Source organism: Drosophila ficusphila, unplaced genomic scaffold (assembly GCF_018152265.1).
Source record: "Drosophila ficusphila isolate 14025-0441.05 unplaced genomic scaffold, ASM1815226v1 contig_198, whole genome shotgun sequence".
In the NCBI taxonomy this organism is placed as follows: domain Eukaryota; kingdom Metazoa; phylum Arthropoda; class Insecta; order Diptera; family Drosophilidae; genus Drosophila; species Drosophila ficusphila.
The window spans coordinates 1,490,784-1,508,893 of NW_025064092.1; the positions used below are offsets into that span (position 1 = coordinate 1,490,784).

At 41.2% G+C, this 18,110-nt stretch overlaps 6 protein-coding genes across 8 annotated transcripts; 4 read left to right on the forward strand and 2 right to left on the reverse strand.

Annotated features, from left to right (window-relative positions):
- Window positions 1-36: 36 nt before the first annotated feature.
- Window positions 37-3,410, reverse strand: LOC108094691 (homeobox protein extradenticle). Its single transcript, XM_017195416.2, has 5 exons — window positions 3,224-3,410; window positions 2,109-2,414; window positions 1,617-1,935; window positions 1,300-1,558; window positions 37-1,229 (listed from the first exon to the last, which is right to left on the reverse strand). The coding sequence occupies exons 2-5, from the start codon at window positions 2,371-2,373 to the stop codon at window positions 942-944; spliced, it is 1,131 nt and encodes a 376-aa protein (XP_017050905.1). The 5' UTR covers window positions 2,374-2,414; window positions 3,224-3,410; the 3' UTR covers window positions 37-941.
- A 663-nt stretch (window positions 3,411-4,073) lies between these two features.
- LOC108094650 lies at window positions 4,074-6,877 on the forward strand. The gene is made up of 5 exons (XM_017195359.2): window positions 4,074-4,226; window positions 4,649-4,928; window positions 5,835-5,931; window positions 6,450-6,534; window positions 6,809-6,877. Exons 2-4 carry the CDS (start codon window positions 4,907-4,909, stop codon window positions 6,496-6,498), a joined length of 168 nt encoding a protein of 55 aa, XP_017050848.2. The 5' UTR covers window positions 4,074-4,226; window positions 4,649-4,906; the 3' UTR covers window positions 6,499-6,534; window positions 6,809-6,877.
- A 119-nt stretch (window positions 6,878-6,996) lies between these two features.
- On the forward strand, window positions 6,997-8,848 carry LOC122319703 (eukaryotic translation initiation factor 5). The gene is made up of 3 exons (XM_043207429.1): window positions 6,997-7,276; window positions 7,336-7,812; window positions 7,879-8,848. The coding sequence occupies exons 1-3, from the start codon at window positions 7,064-7,066 to the stop codon at window positions 8,548-8,550; spliced, it is 1,362 nt and encodes a 453-aa protein (XP_043063364.1). The 5' UTR covers window positions 6,997-7,063; the 3' UTR covers window positions 8,551-8,848.
- A 272-nt stretch (window positions 8,849-9,120) lies between these two features.
- Window positions 9,121-10,097, forward strand: LOC108094651 (NADH-quinone oxidoreductase subunit B 2). The gene is made up of 2 exons (XM_017195361.2): window positions 9,121-9,212; window positions 9,267-10,097. Exon 2 carries the CDS (start codon window positions 9,274-9,276, stop codon window positions 9,934-9,936), a length of 663 nt encoding a protein of 220 aa, XP_017050850.1. The 5' UTR covers window positions 9,121-9,212; window positions 9,267-9,273; the 3' UTR covers window positions 9,937-10,097.
- Window positions 10,098-10,236: 139 nt separating this feature from the next.
- Window positions 10,237-12,051, reverse strand: LOC108094649 (solute carrier family 25 member 46). Its single transcript, XM_017195358.1, has 5 exons — window positions 11,900-12,051; window positions 11,740-11,838; window positions 11,525-11,667; window positions 11,120-11,459; window positions 10,237-11,066 (listed from the first exon to the last, which is right to left on the reverse strand). The coding sequence occupies exons 1-5, from the start codon at window positions 11,923-11,925 to the stop codon at window positions 10,295-10,297; spliced, it is 1,380 nt and encodes a 459-aa protein (XP_017050847.1). The 5' UTR covers window positions 11,926-12,051; the 3' UTR covers window positions 10,237-10,294.
- Window positions 12,052-12,347: 296 nt separating this feature from the next.
- LOC108094594 (inner centromere protein A) lies at window positions 12,348-17,989 on the forward strand. Of its 3 annotated transcripts, XM_017195238.2 has the most exons (5): window positions 12,348-12,575; window positions 12,676-12,812; window positions 12,874-13,203; window positions 14,217-14,328; window positions 14,390-17,989. In XM_017195238.2, the coding sequence occupies exons 3-5, from the start codon at window positions 13,044-13,046 to the stop codon at window positions 17,898-17,900; spliced, it is 3,783 nt and encodes a 1,260-aa protein (XP_017050727.1). In that variant the 5' UTR covers window positions 12,348-12,575; window positions 12,676-12,812; window positions 12,874-13,043; the 3' UTR covers window positions 17,901-17,989. The 3 variants fall into 3 exon arrangements, with proteins under 3 accessions (XP_017050727.1, XP_017050726.1, XP_017050728.1); XM_017195237.2 differs by lacking the exon at window positions 12,348-12,575 and having other exon boundaries at window positions 12,585-12,812; XM_017195239.2 differs by lacking the exon at window positions 12,348-12,575 and having other exon boundaries at window positions 12,585-12,808.
- Window positions 17,990-18,110: the final 121 nt, after the last annotated feature.

The window sequence follows — 18,110 nt, forward strand, 5'->3', positions numbered from 1 at the left end:
CATATAAAATAGTTTTAATTATTTGACGTGTGCGGATAACAACAACATGTATTATTTATTTATTTGATATACATCGTATACATGGTTTAGTTTCGTATTGTTCAAGTTAAAAATTTCGTACAGGTTTAAATTTAGTAAACACTATTTTGCTGTCGTATACGTACTGTAGCCAAAAAGAATCGTCATAGTATGATTTACACATGCAATATTTGTATATACCCGCAAATATAGGTAAATGTATTAAAATATATTTATACACAGCTGCGGTCAAAGTGAAAGCCCTGAAAATTGTGCTTCCGTTCTATATTAAAATATTCGTATACTACCAGTTAAATTGCGTTTCTTTGAATATGTTTTCAATGATTAATATATAAGCTAATGACGTCCTACAGAAGAAGGCTCTGCATTAATTACTTTTCTCTTAAGGATTCATGTTACGATCTGACTCCGATGTCTGTGGGCCAAAAAAGTATAGCTGCCTTAATAAAATATTACGTATTTGTTTATTTTACAGTTTGCATGTTAAACACATGCTTGCACTTGATCGATAATTAAAAAGCCTATAAGAAATTGCCAAAACTTTTTAACAGGCAAACATTTAATTAAGCGAGCTCTTAATATCCCGGTTTGATTGTTATACTCATTTGTTTCGAAGGATTATGTTTTTTCACGAACCAAAATCTAGCAAACGCAAACTATTAAGTAATCGTATTTAAGTCCTAATGTCTATATCTTAATCTGCGCGAATTTAAAACTTAACTGAAGGAGAAAAAAAAAGGAAAGCAGAACTGTTGGTCTTGGCAAAAGAGCAAATATAAAACGTATTTCGCCGCAAGAGAACTTAGTTAGGAAGAAACTGCATGATAGATTTTCAGAGCAGTTATTTTGACCGCAACTGTATGGGGGAGTCTCCGATTGGGAGTGGTTCACAGCCCTGATCCTCAGGGGCTTAGATCCTGATGTAGATTGGGATCGTAACCACCCATGCTGTTGTCGTACGGTTGCTGCTGGTCATAGCCACCCGAGCCCATTGGATAGCCCATCGAGTCCTGTGGCGGAGCGGGTGACATCATAGGTGTGGTTGTCCCACTTGGAGGACCGGCCATGGAATACGGTGAAGCACCAGCAGCCTTCTTGGCCGCATACAAGTTGGCCTCCTCCTGTGCCTTACCAATATTCTTCTTGTAGCGAATTCGCTTGTTGCCAAACCAATTGGACACTTGCGATACCTAACCCGCAAACGAGTTCGAAATTATTATGCTGAAATTGAAAGGCACTAAAGTTAATGATTAAACCTACCGTGATGCCACATTTTCGTGCCAATTCCTCTTTGGCCTCTTCGGATGGATATGGGTTGCTCAAGTGGCTGTAGAAGTACTCGTTGAGAATTTCAGATGCCTGCTTGCTGAAGTTGCGGCGCTTGCGACGAGCGTCTAGGAAACGCGAACGAAGAATCATTACAGCCTCGCAGGTCGACTGCTTCAACTGCATTTGTATGGAGCTGAACTTCTTGTGGATAATCTGCACCATTCGTTCGATTTCCTTTGGTGTAATGGGTCTGAAATTATGATTCAACTTAAATCATATACAAACCCAACCTAAGCATCTCAGCTTACCTCGTACGACTTTGTTCGCGTAGAAGGTTCATGACATGCGTGGTAAACTCATTGCATGCCTGCTCGTATTTCTCCAACTCTTGATGATAGATTTGACGGATCTGTGCCAGCTTGGCACGATAGTCGGAATGCTCGATGGCATTGTCAGCGCCATCGATGGACAAGGATCCACCCTGGCTGGCAGCAGCCGCAGATGCTGCGGCCGCTCCGCCACCTCCCTTTTCGGGTCCAGCCACGCCCTCAGCAATCAGCATGTTGTCTAATCTCATCAGTTGTGGATCTGGGGGCTCCTCCTCCTGGGTATTCCGAATGGAAAGGACTGTAACGATAGAGTTTTTATGAGTTTGAGAACCTTAGAAAACAGATGCCTTTATAGCCTGGCAAATTTAACTAACGTTTCGTAACTAACATCGAATTTAAGAATAGGGATAGATCGTTTTCACAGCAGGTACATATATCTTGAAACAATACAAACTTTACTGCTAGACTTACCAGTCTTTTCCTTAATTTCGCACAATACGGAAAAGAGTGCCGGCTTCATCCGATGACAATTAAGTGTATGTTTTCTGGCTTGCGCCTCGTCAAGTGATTGTTCAGAAATACTCATTATTTGTTGCAAGATCTCGCCAATGTCCTTTTGCTTGCGCACCTCGTTTTCGCTGCCAGCATTCTGGCCATCGTCCTGGCCAGACAAACCGTATCCTTGCGGAGCCATCATGCCGCCGGTGTGAGCCAACATGCGATTCGGATCCTCCATGGCTCACCAATTAAGTTCAAAGCAAGCAAATATATTTATTTCTGAAAACAAAACAAAAATAAAAATAATTTCAATTTTAATATAAATGCAAGTCCGTTTTAAAGTAATTCTTAAGTTTTTATTTTAATTTGGGATCTTTTTGTTTGTTGTAAGAAAACTGTGAAGTTTTTCTTATTACTTTTTAATATTGACAATAAGTTTACTTAAAAAAAATATTGCTAAGACGTAGCTCTATTTTCATTGCAACCGAAAAAATCTACGGCAGAAATCCCACAAACTCCCCCATAATCCCCATCTCTGAAGACATTTTCTTATCCGATTGGAAAAAAAACTGCGTCTGGGGCTGACAATCTGTGTTTTAAATGGCCAATAAAAGCAATAATTTCCACCTGTCGCAAACTTATAACGCAGGATATCTTTTAGGGGTTGAAATGCTTCTTGAAGCGTTTAAAACAAATATAATTTCCGCAATTATCTATATTTTCTTTTTTCTTTGTATTTTGTAAATAACATTTAAAGTATTTATCCTGTATGCAAAGATATGACGCTGGATTTTGTACATCCATACATACACTTGTAAGTATATTTTCTGGTGGGGGAACAGAAAAAAATAAAACAGCTTCAGGAAACCTGCCCATATTTGAATATACATATATACATACAGGTATTTGTTCCAATAGTGTATTCTTATAGTTTAAAAAGTTTTACATGTTATTAGGTTTATCTTTATGGATGTTTATTACGTCAGAAAATATTCTAAACTGTTTATAACAAGATATATACACATATCTTCATATCGATATATATGAAGGTACGTATTCAGAAGCGTCCACTTGAGTTTTATACTCACTGTTTTTATTGCGATTGACTTTTTATTTATCTGCCGGGCAATTCGTATACAATATACAATACACACTAAATTAGCGACACATTTTTTAATGTAAAAGGTTTCCGCAGGTGTATAAAAATATTATTTTTGTGAATACAACGAAAGGAAAGTACGTTCTGTATACGCAGAAAAATAAATCGATATGATAAAGGTTGCCAAGGAATATAAAAATATCGATAAGTACTTGCCAAGGCAAAAATATTAATACCAAAGTATTTTCACAGGCTAAACATTTAAAATCGATATTTTAATTTAATTTTATTTATGTTTTTTATACACTGCCCGCGTGAATTATCGACATCGAACTAATGAACTAATTTACAATGTTTTTACTTATCTGAGTAAGTTGAATATATCAAAGAAGCTTTTAGAAATTTGTCTTCAGCATATCAAAAAAGGCGATATTTTCTTGGCAGCTAGTCATAAGTTCTATCGGAAAAGTATAAAAAAATATATTACTAAATAAGTGAAAGCAGACTGCGTTTGTAAGGGTAAAATAATTATTTTTTAAATAAAGAGTGACAGCCTTTAAAAATAAATTGTTTCTTTCTGCAAACTTTTTAAACAATTTTTTGACAATAGAATCTCCTGTTACTATTAAAGCAAAAAAAAAATTAAATTTGACAAAAAACGATTTGCGATAAAAAAAATTGGTTAAAAACGAACTCAGCGATTTGGCATAAAAATTAGTATAAATATATTTCGGTTGTTTTAAAAATACCATGTCGTGGTTTGAAAATTAATATCGCAAGAAATCGATAGTGTGAGGATTTTAACATATTTGAGCAATCGATGTACATCGAATTGCATCCCTTCTAAAATCATTATGGTCATATTGTGCAGTGACGTATAGTCGTATGTTTAACTTTGGAGAATATATATATTCCTGAATGGTTTATTTAGCAAAATTATTCATTTACTTTGATTGTTACACGTAACGTATTGGAAAATCTTGGATACAAAGGTATAAAACAGTGAGTGTGATTAATACGAACACAACCTCAAAAAAATCAAATGGCGTGGCTTCATCCATATGTAAATGCATACGTGCATGAAAATGTACATATATTGAGCGAATAAGCTTTTAAAAACTTTCAATAACGCTGGATTAATCGAACATCCCTGAAAAACTTGAAACCATGTGCAAAGTACATATAAGTCACGTTAATATAAAAATAGTATATTTGATGTTTTGTATTTTTTTTTACTTTTGAATACATAAGTAATTATATGTATATATGTATGTGCTCGAGTGTAATATTAACCTTAATTTCGAAACTAAATAGTTGAGTTAGAGTAGGCAATATAAGGTATTCGGTTTGGTATACATATGCTCGTTCATGCGCATTCCTAATTTTACCCACTTTTTTCTTTTTTTCTTTACAGAATAGTCGAGACAGAAATTAAATTTTTTGCGATATATAACGCCTTTAGCGTCGTCACTTATATTTAAATATTAGCACTGGAAACACTGCTGATAAACTTACCGATTTCCTGTGGAAGTGCGATTCGTTTGCTTTTGATTTCTATATATATTTTCCGAGTCAATTTTCAATTGACTTAAAGAATACCAGAGAGTACGAATCTTTTGTCTAATTTGCGAACTGGCATTGCGCACCCCAAGGAGGGGAAACAAAATCTTATATGACTTTTGAAAGATACGGTGGTAAGTACTAAGGATCTCATTAAATCGATAAATGGATTGTGGGTTTATTTATCTAAGAATATTTAATATAACTCTGCGACAACAATAGGATATTACGACATTCAACGCTTCAAAAGTGAAAAAAGAGTGAAGGAGTGAATTATTATTTTTTTTTGTTTATGTTTTGTGATACCTTTGAACCTTGTTTATACACGGTGTCAAACAATATAAGCTACTTTTATCCAGAATGTTCCTGGATTAAAAGAAAATGTAAAAAATTGTATTGATGATAAAAATAGAATAAAAATTCATTAACCTTTTTTAAAAAGATTTTAACAGTGTTGTGAAATTTGTTTTTAAATTTTTAAAATAAACTGATAATGTTTTGCCAAGTTGTATAATGTCATCCAAAAGTTGGATCTTAGTTTACTTAACATTTAAGCTTCTCAATTTTTGAATAAATAGGAATCCCAATCGCTACTGAAATAGTTGTCAGTTTCAACGATTTATCAGTATACCAGTAGAGATATCAATAGAAACTATTAAAATCACATCTACCCAAATTTTCTGTGTAAACCTTATTTTGCGGTTACTCTCTTCCCTTTCGAAAAATTAATCTTGAGGACACACGTTTCTGTGAAGTTTATTGCAGAATAAATGGAGCTAAGTGCATCGCCCTATTGCGTGGTTCAAATTTTTGTTGCTTCAAAATTGCTCCGCAACAAAGAAAATCGGCTTCAGTTATAGTTGGCTCCCAACGAAATTGAACAAATACAAGTCCTTATCAGCTTCAAAATTCTCGTAGTGTTATGTTTACAATTCAGTCGATGTATGAAAGCATTGTTGGTTTAAGTATCATTAATTCGAATGCAATATGAACTGATAGTTATTGTTATATCTGTGTAATAAACAATAAATTGTTTTCAGACACACCAGCAAAAAAAACCGCACCACTCATTCAACAAAAACGGAGTAAAGGGTTCGAGCTGTGCATGAATTCAAAAGGGCGAACCATAAGTCACCGGTAAGTAAAACGCAAAGCTACAGTTAAAATTATTCGCTTTGTTTTGTCTCTTTCTTATGAGATTAAGTGATTTCAACTCAAGTGTTCCGTATTTTTGTAATCCAAAATCGGGAATTCAAACATTTATAAAATCCTTAGTGTACTAATTTTTAATTAAAAAAGGAATTCCCAAGGTTGAGTGTAGAATTAAAATTTTTATCAGATTTATGATTATGTATAATCCCAATTCTGGAGACAATAAGAAGTTTTTAGATTCTATAATACCAAATGCGTTTAATACCCGTTGAAAATTGATTCAACTTTTAGGTTTAATTATAGCTTGGTGACCAAAAAATTCGGATTTTCTTCGCTTTACGCAGAAGACTGAGACTTATTATTTTAACCATTTTATTTTGTGAAATGTTTTTAAAAATATATTTGAGCGACTGTAAGGCGCTTAAAGAGAAGAACCATTTATGTTAATTTATTGGTTGTTTGTGCAACGATTTACAAACGTATTTAAACTTTTGCCTTTGCAGGACTTCGAGTAACAGACATCGGAAGTTACAGCCATTCAGGTACACATGAGCCTGCTGTTTTGCCATTATTTAAAGACTTGAACTGGTAAATTTACAATATAAATAAATATATATATATATATAAATACATAGTTATATATATAGATATATATATGTATATATTTAATTATTCATACAATAACGGAAAAAATAGAATAGCTGAATATTTACCAAGGCAAAAATCAACCAGAACTTCAGCTTAACGACAACCAAGCAATATTTTTGCGAAACAATTATAAGAATATTACTCTCAAGCAATTCTAGCTGAATCTACAAATTGAGCGCACCATTGTTTGAGTAAAAGCACAATTTATTCGCAGTTCCGGCAAGATAAAAATTCATGCTTATTCTCGGTAAAATTGTTGAGTGAACACACAGCAGCGGCAATACCAAAAAAAGAAAATTTAATGAACGGAAACGAAAGTTGGAAAGATCACAAACTAGCGAAAAACCTGAAGTCAATAAAGTACCCTCCACTAACAACCAATAGATACCACTGGCCCCCTCTATTACGAACACTATCCGAACAATAAGCCAAATTAGCACTACCCCCCTGGAACCGAAAAGCATACAAAATGGCCACCGTTAACGTAAACCGCAGCGTGACGGACATCTTCTATCGCTACAAGATGCCACGTCTGCAGGCAAAGGTCGAAGGCAAGGGGAACGGCATTAAAACCGTTCTCGTTAACATGGCCGAAGTAGCTCGCGCTATTGGCCGTCCGGCAACCTATCCAACAAAGTATTTCGGCTGCGAGTTGGGCGCCCAGACTCTGTTCGATCATAAGGTATGTAGTAATTATCCTGTTGCCTTGTTCACCGACTAATTGTTCCGTTCGAATTACAGAACGAACGCTTTGTTGTGAACGGATCGCACGATGTGAACAAGTTGCAGGATCTACTGGATGGCTTCATTCGCAAGTTTGTGCTGTGCCCCGAATGCGACAATCCGGAGACCAATCTGACTGTATCTGCCAAAAACCAAACCATTTCCCAGTCTTGCAAGGCATGTGGCTTCCATGGTCTGTTGAAGGTGAACCACAAAGTGAACACGTTTATTGTGAAAAATCCCCCATCGCTTAATCCGGCTGCCCAAGGATCGTCGCTGACCGAGGGCAAACGTTCGAAGAAGCAAAAGCAAAAGAACGACAACTCGGATAGCTCAATGACCAACAACTCTCTGGCCAATAACTCTGGCGGAGAATCGGATGGCGGCAATGGCACAAACCAGGCTAGCCAAACGGAGGCCGAAATTAGCGCCGCTATTCCGGAGAAGAGCGTCAAAGAAGACGACGATGAGGGATGGAGCGTCGATGTTTCGAAGGTATGTACATTTTTTTAATTAAACACATTGTTAACCCATACGGTAATATACAAATTTTCTTTGCAGGAGGCTATACGTGCTCGCTTGCAAGATTTGACTGATGGTGCTAAGGGCATGACTATTTCGGATGACTATGATAAAACTGAAAAGGAACGCATTGATATTTTCTATGAATTGGTAAAGGATAAGCGGGACAAGAAGCAATTGGATGATTTACAAATTCACAAAGAACTGTTGATCGAAGCTGAACGTTTGGATATTCTCAATAAGGCACCACTGGTCCTGGCCGAGCTGCTTTTCACTGAAAATATTATCAAAGAGGTGCCTAAAAACCGTAACTTGCTTCTTCGCTTCACAATCAATAACCCGAAAGCACAGCGCTATTTAATTGGCGGAGTTGAACAAACTGTCGAGCTGCATACAAGTACACTGATGAGCAAGGTGGCTGGAGTTTTTAAAATATTTTATGATTTAGACATACTCGATGAAAAGGTCATTCTGGATTGGGCCCAAAAAGTCAGCAAGCGTCATGTCTCTAAGAAAATTGCTACCGAGATTCATGAGAAGGTTATGCCGTTCGTCCAGTGGCTGAAAAATGCCGAAGAGGAGTCCTCTGACAGTGAGGTTGATGCCGAGTCTGAGGAAGAAGATGAACCCGTTTACAAATCAAGAGTCGAAAAAGTGGATAAGGTTAAGGTTGATGAAGAAGGAGACGAGATCAACATTGACGAAATCTAAAATAAAATTGAAATACAGCTACTTCCGATCAGTAGTATTTTGGAAAAGTAAAATCAAGCAAGCGCAATCTACCAATTCTTCTAACTGAAATATAAATTAGCGAGTTAAATCAATAAGTGGTTTTTGATCTTTGTTTTTAAGAGTGCCCCTCAAATAATATCGAGTCGCTTGATTTTCATTTTTCGCTTTACTATAATTCAATTTTTAGCATAACATTATCCAAGCCGCTGTAACAATAGACGATAACTGAACTTAATTACACCAACACATATTACAAAATAAAGAAAAAAGTGCAAAAGCTAGACTAAATTTATTAAATAGGTCTTTTTTCATTCGGTTCACGTTCCTCGTAACAGAATGATAGAAAATTAATATTATTGTTTAAGCTTATATTATTTTTCTTAGTAGTTGGATCCAAAATTATGACGCGTTGACTATCTGGAACGGTTTGAAATAGGAACATCGTGGACACGTTCGTCGAAAAAAGGTATTATTTCGATAAATTTCGGTGGATGTGTTTCTGTAAGAATACAATATTAACAAATCAGTCGGTATATTATAGTCTTTTTTTTGCGTGACAAATGGTATTTTCAATTATTAAATCGTCGGTCATACTATACGCATCCCTTATAAATTGAAATAAGTTGAAGTTACATAAATAGGTATTAAATGTTTAAATGCACTAGTCAAGCATAACTTTACGTTAAATTTTGCAGGACCAAAATGTTGCGTTCGGCGATCATGTCATCGACCCTGGCCCGGGGATTTCAAAAGGCAATCCAGAATTCGAATACGATATCGGTTGTGCCAGCACTGAATATGGTTTTGGTACGCAAACAACAAACTCTTCCGGTCGCCGAAGTGGCGCAGAATTTGCCAAAGAAAGGATACTCCCCGTTTGGAACGAAACAATCCTCCGTGGCCGAATGGTCATTGGCCAGACTGGATGATCTGCTCAACTGGGGTCGCAAAGGCTCGATTTGGCCCCTAACTTTCGGTCTGGCTTGCTGTGCCGTCGAAATGATGCACATCGCTGCTCCGCGATACGATATGGATCGCTACGGTGTCGTTTTCCGTGCATCTCCGCGTCAGGCCGATGTCATCATCGTCGCGGGCACTCTGACCAACAAAATGGCACCGGCACTGCGAAAGGTGTACGACCAAATGCCCGAGCCACGTTGGGTTATTTCGATGGGCAGCTGCGCCAACGGTGGTGGCTACTATCATTATTCGTACTCGGTGGTCCGCGGTTGCGACCGGATAATCCCCGTCGACATTTACGTGCCTGGTTGCCCACCAACGGCTGAGGCTTTAATGTACGGCGTTCTGCAGCTGCAGAAGAAGGTTAAACGCATGAAGACTCTTCAGATGTGGTATAGGAAATAAAGAACGTGTAGAAAAAATTTAGAATGTGCAACATCAAACGATATACATTTTATGAACAGAAATTATATTAAATATTGTTCTGTTAACGTTCTGTTGTTGTGTATATTGTTTGTGGATCACAAGGATTATAACAAATAAATGCCTTTCGATGTAAATACGAACTTTGGAGCTGTGCAGGCTTGATTCAAAGATTGGCTGTCATCAAAAATTGTGCAAAAATTATCTGGTGCAAACGACGATTTTCTGAAGAAAAACTTGATCTGCAAAATAATCATCCGCCCAAAATAAAACGAAAACCAATTCGATTTAAATTGTGTCATATAATTTACATTTGCATAATAATTGGACTAGCAATTAACTAATCTAGTGAATTCTGTCCAACACTGTTCTCCTCCATTTCGGTGCTTGAAAGGCTTGGCGACAACGTCGTGGATCTCGAGTTGCAAGCGACTCCATCAAGATTATAGTACTGCACTATTCGCTGCGGTGGCCGATTGGATATGACCTCAGCGATTTGATTCACAACCCATTTGGCCAATTTAATGACGGCAACATGTGCCGCAAATTGCAAGATCATTGCTCCAAATCCTTTGTAAAGACCACTAACGCCTTCGGAAACAATCGTTGTTTGATAACAGTCGACGACTCCTTGATAGTTTGTCAAAATGGGGACGACATCATAGCCATTATCGAGATTGTCGATTATAGTTCGAGTCCCTTGAAGTTGCAGACGGTGCATAATCGTTTCGAGGGGGAAGAATATGACTTCAGTGGTTAGTATAGCAATGAGACTAGCATATATTTCTGCATTTTGGTGCTCCAGTGTATTGTCGTAGAACTTTCCACCTTGGCTGTCTTGGGAATTCGTTATTCGTCTTCGCATGATGCGAGAAGATACGCCTCTAATGACCAAATTAAAAAGATACTTTGTAATGCCAAAGGAAACACTTGGCCCAATTAAGGCCCAGGCCGGAAGCATTCGTCCCTTTTGCGGGGAACTCCAGTAGAAGAGTCGCAGACTTCCCTCCCGAAAGACATCGAAGAGTCCAGGCTTTTCACTGGCTATATCGCTTTGAACGGTCTCAACCAGAGATGCTGCATGAAATGGCACCACCAAACCAATGCTTATGCTTAAAAAAAATGGGAATCAGGATGGGACCATGGGAAAGTGCAAGAGGCTTACCATTTGAGTAGAATATGCTGACCGAATCGCTTCAGGGATGTTCTGCTGTTCACATCCTTGGGCCAGCTGGTTACTTTCGAGATAAAGTCATCTATGGCCAAAGTCATCCCGCGAACCAGGAGACAGCTGCCCACTCCCTTCCATAGAGTAGTTAATCCCTGCCTTCTGTGCAGATGAACAATACTAGGCAGAAGTGAAAAGGGATGCAAGTGATAGCGCCTCGAGGCATTATACACCTGACATTGCCGACGAAGTACGACAAATGGATGGCCTAATAGGTTCTCGGTGACCAGGGAAACCCACTGAACGCCAACAACTAGATACTTGCGAACTGATATATCTGTATGACATGAACAAGATATATAAATTACAAGATACAATTGAGTCTGCTGGGTGATCACCTACCATCCTCCTGATTATCCGAATATTTGTCCAGCACTTTATGCTTTCCCAATGGCAGCGATAAGGCGTTGTCTGAATCAACATACTGGATTCTCGTTATGCCATCTGGGTCGGCAGTTATATTATCCACAATCGACTTCTCGATGCTGATTCAATAGATTCGTGGGAATTTATATAATTTAACATTAATGGTTGCAACATTTTGGGTTGGGTGGTACCTGCTTCCCAAGTGTTTTCTAGGACTAAAGGTGGGTACATCGCCAGTCCGTTGTTCTTTTTCAAGGTGATCATCGCGATGTCCACGCTCCGTTTGAAATCTATAAAAGAATGATATTTATTAGAAAGTAAATTTTGGTGTGACAGGGTCAATATACGAACTTTAAGTAGTTATTTATACCCGCCATAACAAAGCTAACGTTTCCTTTTTATGTGATGGGGCTTGAATAATTATATTATTATTATTATTATTATTTTCGTTAAGGGTTGAGAAGTGTTTTAAACATATCTAATTGTTTTGAAGTAAATGAGACTATGGCAAATAAAATACCAAAAATGTATTTATAAAATGATCGATTAAATGATATATGCACTGTTTCCACCATTTTCACCATCGCAAAGCTGAATATTTATTGGAAAAAAAATGTTTGTTAAATATTCAACTTAAATTTAGCTATGAACGACTTTTTAAAAAATAATGTAATAGGATACTTTATAGCATTCGAAGAATACTTTTTTTTCATGTATAACTTTTTCCTATCGAGAAAACTTTCTAGCAGGACATGTTCCGATAAACGATGACATCAAATAAATGCAGTGTGGGCAAAAGGCTCATACGCAAAGGAGAATGAAAAATACTAAGCTCTGGTCAAAACGCAAGTATAGTGCAAATGCATCCCTAGGAGACCGGAATCTCTGTTATTCCTAATCATGAAGTAGGACAAGTTTTTTGGTAACCCGTTAAGGATGAAAATTGGAAAACTCACCTTAATATATTTAACGGAATTAGGCGAAAAATAAATGGCAAGTGGAAGGATTTTCTACCCTAAGGCTTAAGGTGAGTGGTTTTTGACCAAAAATATAATAACAACATTGAACAATTTTTTATTGAGTTTTTCGGTTGTTTTCGTGGTCAAAAATGAACCCGGTGTTGTCAGGCTGCGCAGACATGTAAACTCGGTGCAATATCCTGTTGCCAACCAGATAATTGGCCAGCAACGGAACGGCCCACCTTCAGAGCATGCTCAAACTTGCACACGCACACACACACGCATAGGGACCGATGACTCAGTAGGTATTTATATTTTCATTTTTAGGTCAAACTGCATCCGTTTATTCTGACATTTTCTCTGCAGTCGGCAGCTCGTCCTTAGGAATAAAATGGAGAATTATGATTGTCAATTGTGAAAAATATAATGATATATGTAAATATATTGAGCAACACTTTGAGTACGGATAATTTCGGAAAACGATTGGCAGCTCCACCTAATTTCGTCGGTTAGTGAAATTAAAAAAAGTTCCAATAATGACAACCACCAGTGTGTGCAAGAGGATTTCCTCGGCAACAGCAACAACTGAAATAGCCACAGCGGTCTCAACAACAAAGCCTTCGAGCAATTCATCTCAGGGTACATCGGTGATTTGTGAGGAAGTATTTGACGAGGCCTGCTTTCCCTCATCCGACGGTACGTTTTGTAGAATATATTTATTTATTAAAACGCCCACTTTCATAAACATGTTTCAGAATTGCAAAATTAAGAGTGAACAAAGTTAGGCTACTTTAAATGATAAAATTTTTTTTTATATTTAAACAATTCGAGGAGGAATAATAAAATAGCAAAGGATAACAAATTATAAGTGAAATTTTGTAGCGGGTAGCAATGCAAAAGGGCAAAAGTCAATTTTTCCAGGTTATTAAAATTTCTATCGATAAGGAAGAGGGGGCAACCAAACGCAGGGGAATCGAACGCAAAGATTGCTTGTAGTCAAATTTTGAACAAAGGTTTGGTTTGGACAACCAAATTGGCATATCAATTTGGTGAACAAAAACGCCTTGCAGGTGGATATCGAATTCTGTAAACTCTAATTTACCAGTAGCAACCTACTACGAATTATGTGAGCCTGTTGCGGAAATCCAATAATTCGATGAAAATCAACCAGTTCGAGGAGTATTTTTGTCCATTTGGACAGCCAAATTGACAATTTTTAAAAACGAAATACCAGGCGAACAGAAATGCCTAGAAGGTGGCAACAAAGTCCAAAAAACCATAGCCGAGTTTCAAACCCAATATTGGTGTTGATCGTGTGTGGATCGTATCCCAATGAAACAATCAAAAATCATTTTATTAAATTCCATTTTTATTATTGCCAATTAATTCTTTGATGAATAATATAAATAATTAATAATATAAATTATAGCATAATAATATAAATTATTGCTAAATAATATAAAATATATCTAAGTAAAATAAATTATTGCTAAATAATATAAAATATAACTTAATAATATAAATTATTGCCAAATTATAGATGATTGCTTAATAATATAAATTATTTCTAAATAATATAAATTATTGCTAACAAATATAAATCGTTGCTAAAAATTAATATAAATTATTGCTAAATAATTCCTACTCCAAATAATATATACTACATTAAAAGTTTTAGCCACAATCTTTTTATTTTTTTTTTTTTTTAGAAATTAACGACTATGCATCTCTTATTGGCATCGATCCTCATCGGGAACAGCACTTGCTTTACCTCGCTAAGGAAGGGCTCATGGCCGCATTGCCAACGGATTGGAAAATATGGTGAGATCATCCCTCGAACAATAGTTTTGGCCACAGCAATCATTCCATAATTCGTTGCCAGTTACTCGGAGGAGAAAAACGGGCACTACTACCACAATACGCGCACCAAAGAGTCGCAATGGGATCACCCGCTGGACGCAATATATCGTGACTTGGTAAACCAGGCTCGCCAAAAGCTGGTGGAAACCACTGCAGTCGCCGATACCTCCGATGACCACTCGCAGTTGGACTCCGGCATTCGTAGCATGCAGGGCATCGATGAAATCCCCTCGCCGGGTCCAATGCCTCAAAACAATTTCGCCAGGAAGCTGTCCTTGGCCAACAAGGCCAGCTTCTTGACACCAAGTCTACTGAACGGAGGTAAGAGTCGGTTCCTGGACTCGGCATCCAAGGATGGCGGGCGGTTCTATCAGCTGGGCCTCGAGGTGGCCAAGTCGAAGCCGCAAATCGCGGCCAAGCCTTGTCTGGCCAGCCACACACCGAATGGGAAGTCGGAGAACTCCGAGGAACACGATGGTAAGGCAGTTGGAGTGGGTAAATTCTCCGGGGCGGTGTCCATGTTTCAGAAGGCGCGTCGTCAGCTGGAGAGCGATGGCTACACCTCGCCATCGGGTGTGAAGGGTATCCTGCGGGACTCCAGCATAACCGACATCAGCCGCCGGCTCGATCGCCTTGAGCCAACGTCCGAGGTGGAGGACAAGAAGAGTGTGCGCTTTAATCTCGACCAGGCGGAGCGGGTGAAGAACCTTCCCGAGGAGAACCTATCCACAAAGCTGACGCAGACGTACAAGCGAAAGGAGAGCGAAGACGACGAGGACGATCAGGACGTTGAGGTGGTGGTCGAGGAGGATGAGGAAGCCAAGGAGGAGCCTCTCGTGTGGAACCAGGAAGGTGCCAATCTCCATGTCATGGAGGGCCTATACAACTTAAATCCCTTTATGCTAGACGCAAGTAGATCTCTAAACGCAACCAGCGCACAAAAGTCCAAGGAAGCGGACAAGCCGAACGAGAGTGAGACACCCAAGCTGTTTTACGACGACACAGACTCCGATTCGAAGGGCAGTTCTGTGCGCAGTTTTATCATTAACAAGTCGGAGCAGGACTCGTCCCTGCTGGCCGGCAACAATGGCTTCGATCTCGAGGAGCTGGGCCGCAGGCACAGCTACGAACTGGAGCAACTACAACTTAAGTCCGCGCAAGTAGCCCCCGACAAGTCGCTGTCCGGCAACTCGACCCTCAACCCCATGTTCTCCGATAGCAAACTAAGCGAGGCGCAGCTGCAGACCGAGTGCGAGGCCATACGGCGGGATCACGAGGCCAAGTTGAAGAGGTTCCGGCACGAGTACGACCTGCGCCTCACCTCGCACCAGCACAAGCTGGAGGAGGCCTTCGAGCTGCAGATAGAGAAGTACCGCGTGCAGCTGGAGCGCCAGCTGCAGACCAAGCGGGGTCTCGTGGTCAGCGAGCACAAGAGCCGGATCGACGCGCTGCAGAGCAACCACGAGGAGATCCTCCGCGAACTGGAGCGCGAGCTGCACGGCGAGGAGGAGATCCTGCGCCGCGAGCAGGCGGCCAGGCTCGCCCAGCTGCGCGAGAAGTACGCCCGGGAGCTGGACGCGGAGAAGCAGCGGTTCCGCGAGAAGGGCGAGGAGCGGCTGTACGAGAAGGTGCGCTGCGAGAAGCGACTGCTGGAGGACAAGTACCGCTGCCTGAAGGAGAAGTACGTTCGCCTCAAGACAGATGTCAAGCTGTCTTTGGAGCGCAGGAACCGTCGCAGGGAGGCCCAGGTGGTGGTGTCCCAGCACACGCACACGCACACGAATAGCGCCAAGTCCGGGACGGAATTGGAGCGTTCCGTCGTCTATTACAAACCGCAGTCGGGGAATAGCGACAACCGATCGCTCAGCTATTCGGACCAGGCAATCGCCGGCGAGGCCGTCGTGAAGCCAGCCGTGCCGCACAAGGGTCAGCTGACCAAGTCGTACAACAGCACATGCATTAGGCAGCTGCAGATCCAGGACGACAACACATCCATTAGTCAGTCGGACACCACGCTGTCGAATACCTACAACAACGGTCGCTACGGACCCTTTCTGAAGTCCGCCAGCGGCGTTCTCTCGGCCCGCACAGTCAGCGACAATGGCAACTCGTCGCGGGAACTGGTGGGAACTGCGGTGGCCCTCCAATCGAATCTGGAGCGGAACAACAACAGCAACAGCAACAGCAATCAGATCAAGGAGCACGGCAGCACGGGCATCAGCCGGATCGTGTTCTCCCGCACCAAGTCGGCGTCCACCTCGCGCCTGAACTCGGACACCGGCTACAAGGGGGAGAGGCCCTGCACTCCCGTGGAGAATCTGCGCCATCAGCTGCAGAAGCTGGAGGCCCTCGAGGATCAGTTCCCCGAGAACACCCTGGATGCGCCGTACCGCCTGCGCTATCCCTTCACCGACATCTCCGTCAAGCCGAATGGCGTCGGCTCCGAGCTGGAGTTCTTCAAGCACCGCATCCACCTGGAGAGGGACTCGGTGCGCCGGGCCAAGGAATCGCTGCGCACCCAGCGCACCAACTTCAGGCTGAGGCAGCGCGAGATCGGCCAGCAGCGCAAGACGACCGCTCTGTCGCCGAAGCACTCGATCGACCAGCTGATCCAGGAGGAGAAGGAGCTGACCGAAATGGAGGTGAACCTCCACCGCACCCGCTCGCTGCTGGGCGAGAAGATCATTCGGTTGCGGCACCTGGAGCAGAGTCTGCTGCGGATCTACGAGAAGGAGAAGTCCATCCTGGACCTGGGCACCATTGACGATGCGGCCACGCTGAGCGACTTGTCCTCCCACTCAAGCTCCGGCTTCAGCAGCACCGAGTTGGCCAGTGCCGCGGACTTCCACAAGAAGAAGGACTACTATCAGCAGGAGTCGAACGAGTGCATCGAGAACCTGGAGATACTCAACGCGGAGATCCGCGAGATCCTGGACATCTTCGGCCAGAAGCAGTACCAACAGCAGCAGCAGCAGCAGCAGCAGCAACAGCAGCAACAGCAGCAACAGCAGCAGCAGTCGCATGAGCCATCGCTTTGGTCGCATGTGCTGAAGCACCAGCACTCCTCGGGCCAACTGCAGACCAACAGCTGCAGCCAGAACTTCTCGCTGTCCGACGACATCGACGGCGGGGCGGTGCACATTCCCCACTCGATCCCCACGCTGGCCGACCGCCTGGAGACCTATCGCCAGTTGGCCGCCGGCAGGATGCAGAGCTCCATGGGCGCCGCCATCCTGACGGCCAACACGATCGTTTCGCAGAGTCCGCGGGCGGTGAACTACACCACTTGTCTGGTGGAACGGACCCGGGATCTCCGCAACTGGCTGCGACAGGCCAAGAACGAGCACGACTTCCTGGTCGGCGTGGGCGCCCAGCACGGCATTGCGGCCCAGACTTCGGTGGGCGGAGTGGCCGAGTCGAGTGCCGCCGCGCAGACCGGACATTGTGGGGCATCCAGTGGCAGTGGCAGTGGCTCCATCATCAACTCGTCGACGCCGGCGGGCAGCACTGTGCGCGGCAAGAACGATATTTAAATCAAGAATGGCTAGTACATATTTTAATTAACTAAAATATTAATAGTTACTATTTGTGATCTTATGTTTGTCTGAACAATTCATTAACAAATTGAAAATATTTTTGCCGTTTTTTATTGGTTCAATGTGAAAATGTGTGGGGAAGAAACGGTAAGGCTTAAAATAAGTTATTTATGGTAAATTGCAGTTAAGAAAGAGAGAGTAGGAAAA

Excerpts from the sequence above, each read along its gene's own strand:
- LOC108094691 (XM_017195416.2), bottom strand. The coding sequence starts at position 2,373 with ATGGAGGATCCGAATCGCATGTTGGCTCACACCGGCGGCATGATGGCT. Across the intron at positions 1,936-2,108 it reads CGAAATTAAGGAAAAGACTG|TCCTTTCCATTCGGAATACC; the intron begins GTAAGTCTAGCA and ends CTATCGTTACAG. Across the intron at positions 1,559-1,616 it reads CGCGAACAAAGTCGTACGAG|ACCCATTACACCAAAGGAAA; the intron begins GTAAGCTGAGAT and ends TCATAATTTCAG.
- LOC108094650 (XM_017195359.2), top strand. The coding sequence starts at position 4,907 with ATGACTTTTGAAAGATACGGTG. Across the intron at positions 4,929-5,834 it reads GACTTTTGAAAGATACGGTG|ACACACCAGCAAAAAAAACC; the intron begins GTAAGTACTAAG and ends AATTGTTTTCAG. Across the intron at positions 5,932-6,449 it reads GGGCGAACCATAAGTCACCG|GACTTCGAGTAACAGACATC; the intron begins GTAAGTAAAACG and ends TTGCCTTTGCAG.
- LOC122319703 (XM_043207429.1), top strand. The coding sequence starts at position 7,064 with ATGGCCACCGTTAACGTAAACCGCAGCGTGACGGACATCTTCTATCGC. Across the intron at positions 7,277-7,335 it reads AGACTCTGTTCGATCATAAG|AACGAACGCTTTGTTGTGAA; the intron begins GTATGTAGTAAT and ends TTCGAATTACAG. Across the intron at positions 7,813-7,878 it reads GGAGCGTCGATGTTTCGAAG|GAGGCTATACGTGCTCGCTT; the intron begins GTATGTACATTT and ends TTTTCTTTGCAG.
- LOC108094651 (XM_017195361.2), top strand. The coding sequence starts at position 9,274 with ATGTTGCGTTCGGCGATCATGTCATCGACCCTGGCCCGGGGATTTCAA.
- LOC108094649 (XM_017195358.1), bottom strand. The coding sequence starts at position 11,925 with ATGGCGGGTATAAATAACTACTTAAA. Across the intron at positions 11,839-11,899 it reads GGTATAAATAACTACTTAAA|ATTTCAAACGGAGCGTGGAC; the intron begins GTTCGTATATTG and ends ATTCTTTTATAG. Across the intron at positions 11,067-11,119 it reads CAGCATATTCTACTCAAATG|CATAAGCATTGGTTTGGTGG; the intron begins GTAAGCCTCTTG and ends ATTTTTTTTAAG.
- LOC108094594 (XM_017195238.2), top strand. The coding sequence starts at position 13,044 with ATGACAACCACCAGTGTGTGCAAGAGGATTTCCTCGGCAACAGCAACA. Across the intron at positions 13,204-14,216 it reads CTGCTTTCCCTCATCCGACG|AAATTAACGACTATGCATCT; the intron begins GTACGTTTTGTA and ends TTTTTTTTTTAG. Across the intron at positions 14,329-14,389 it reads CCAACGGATTGGAAAATATG|TTACTCGGAGGAGAAAAACG; the intron begins GTGAGATCATCC and ends ATTCGTTGCCAG.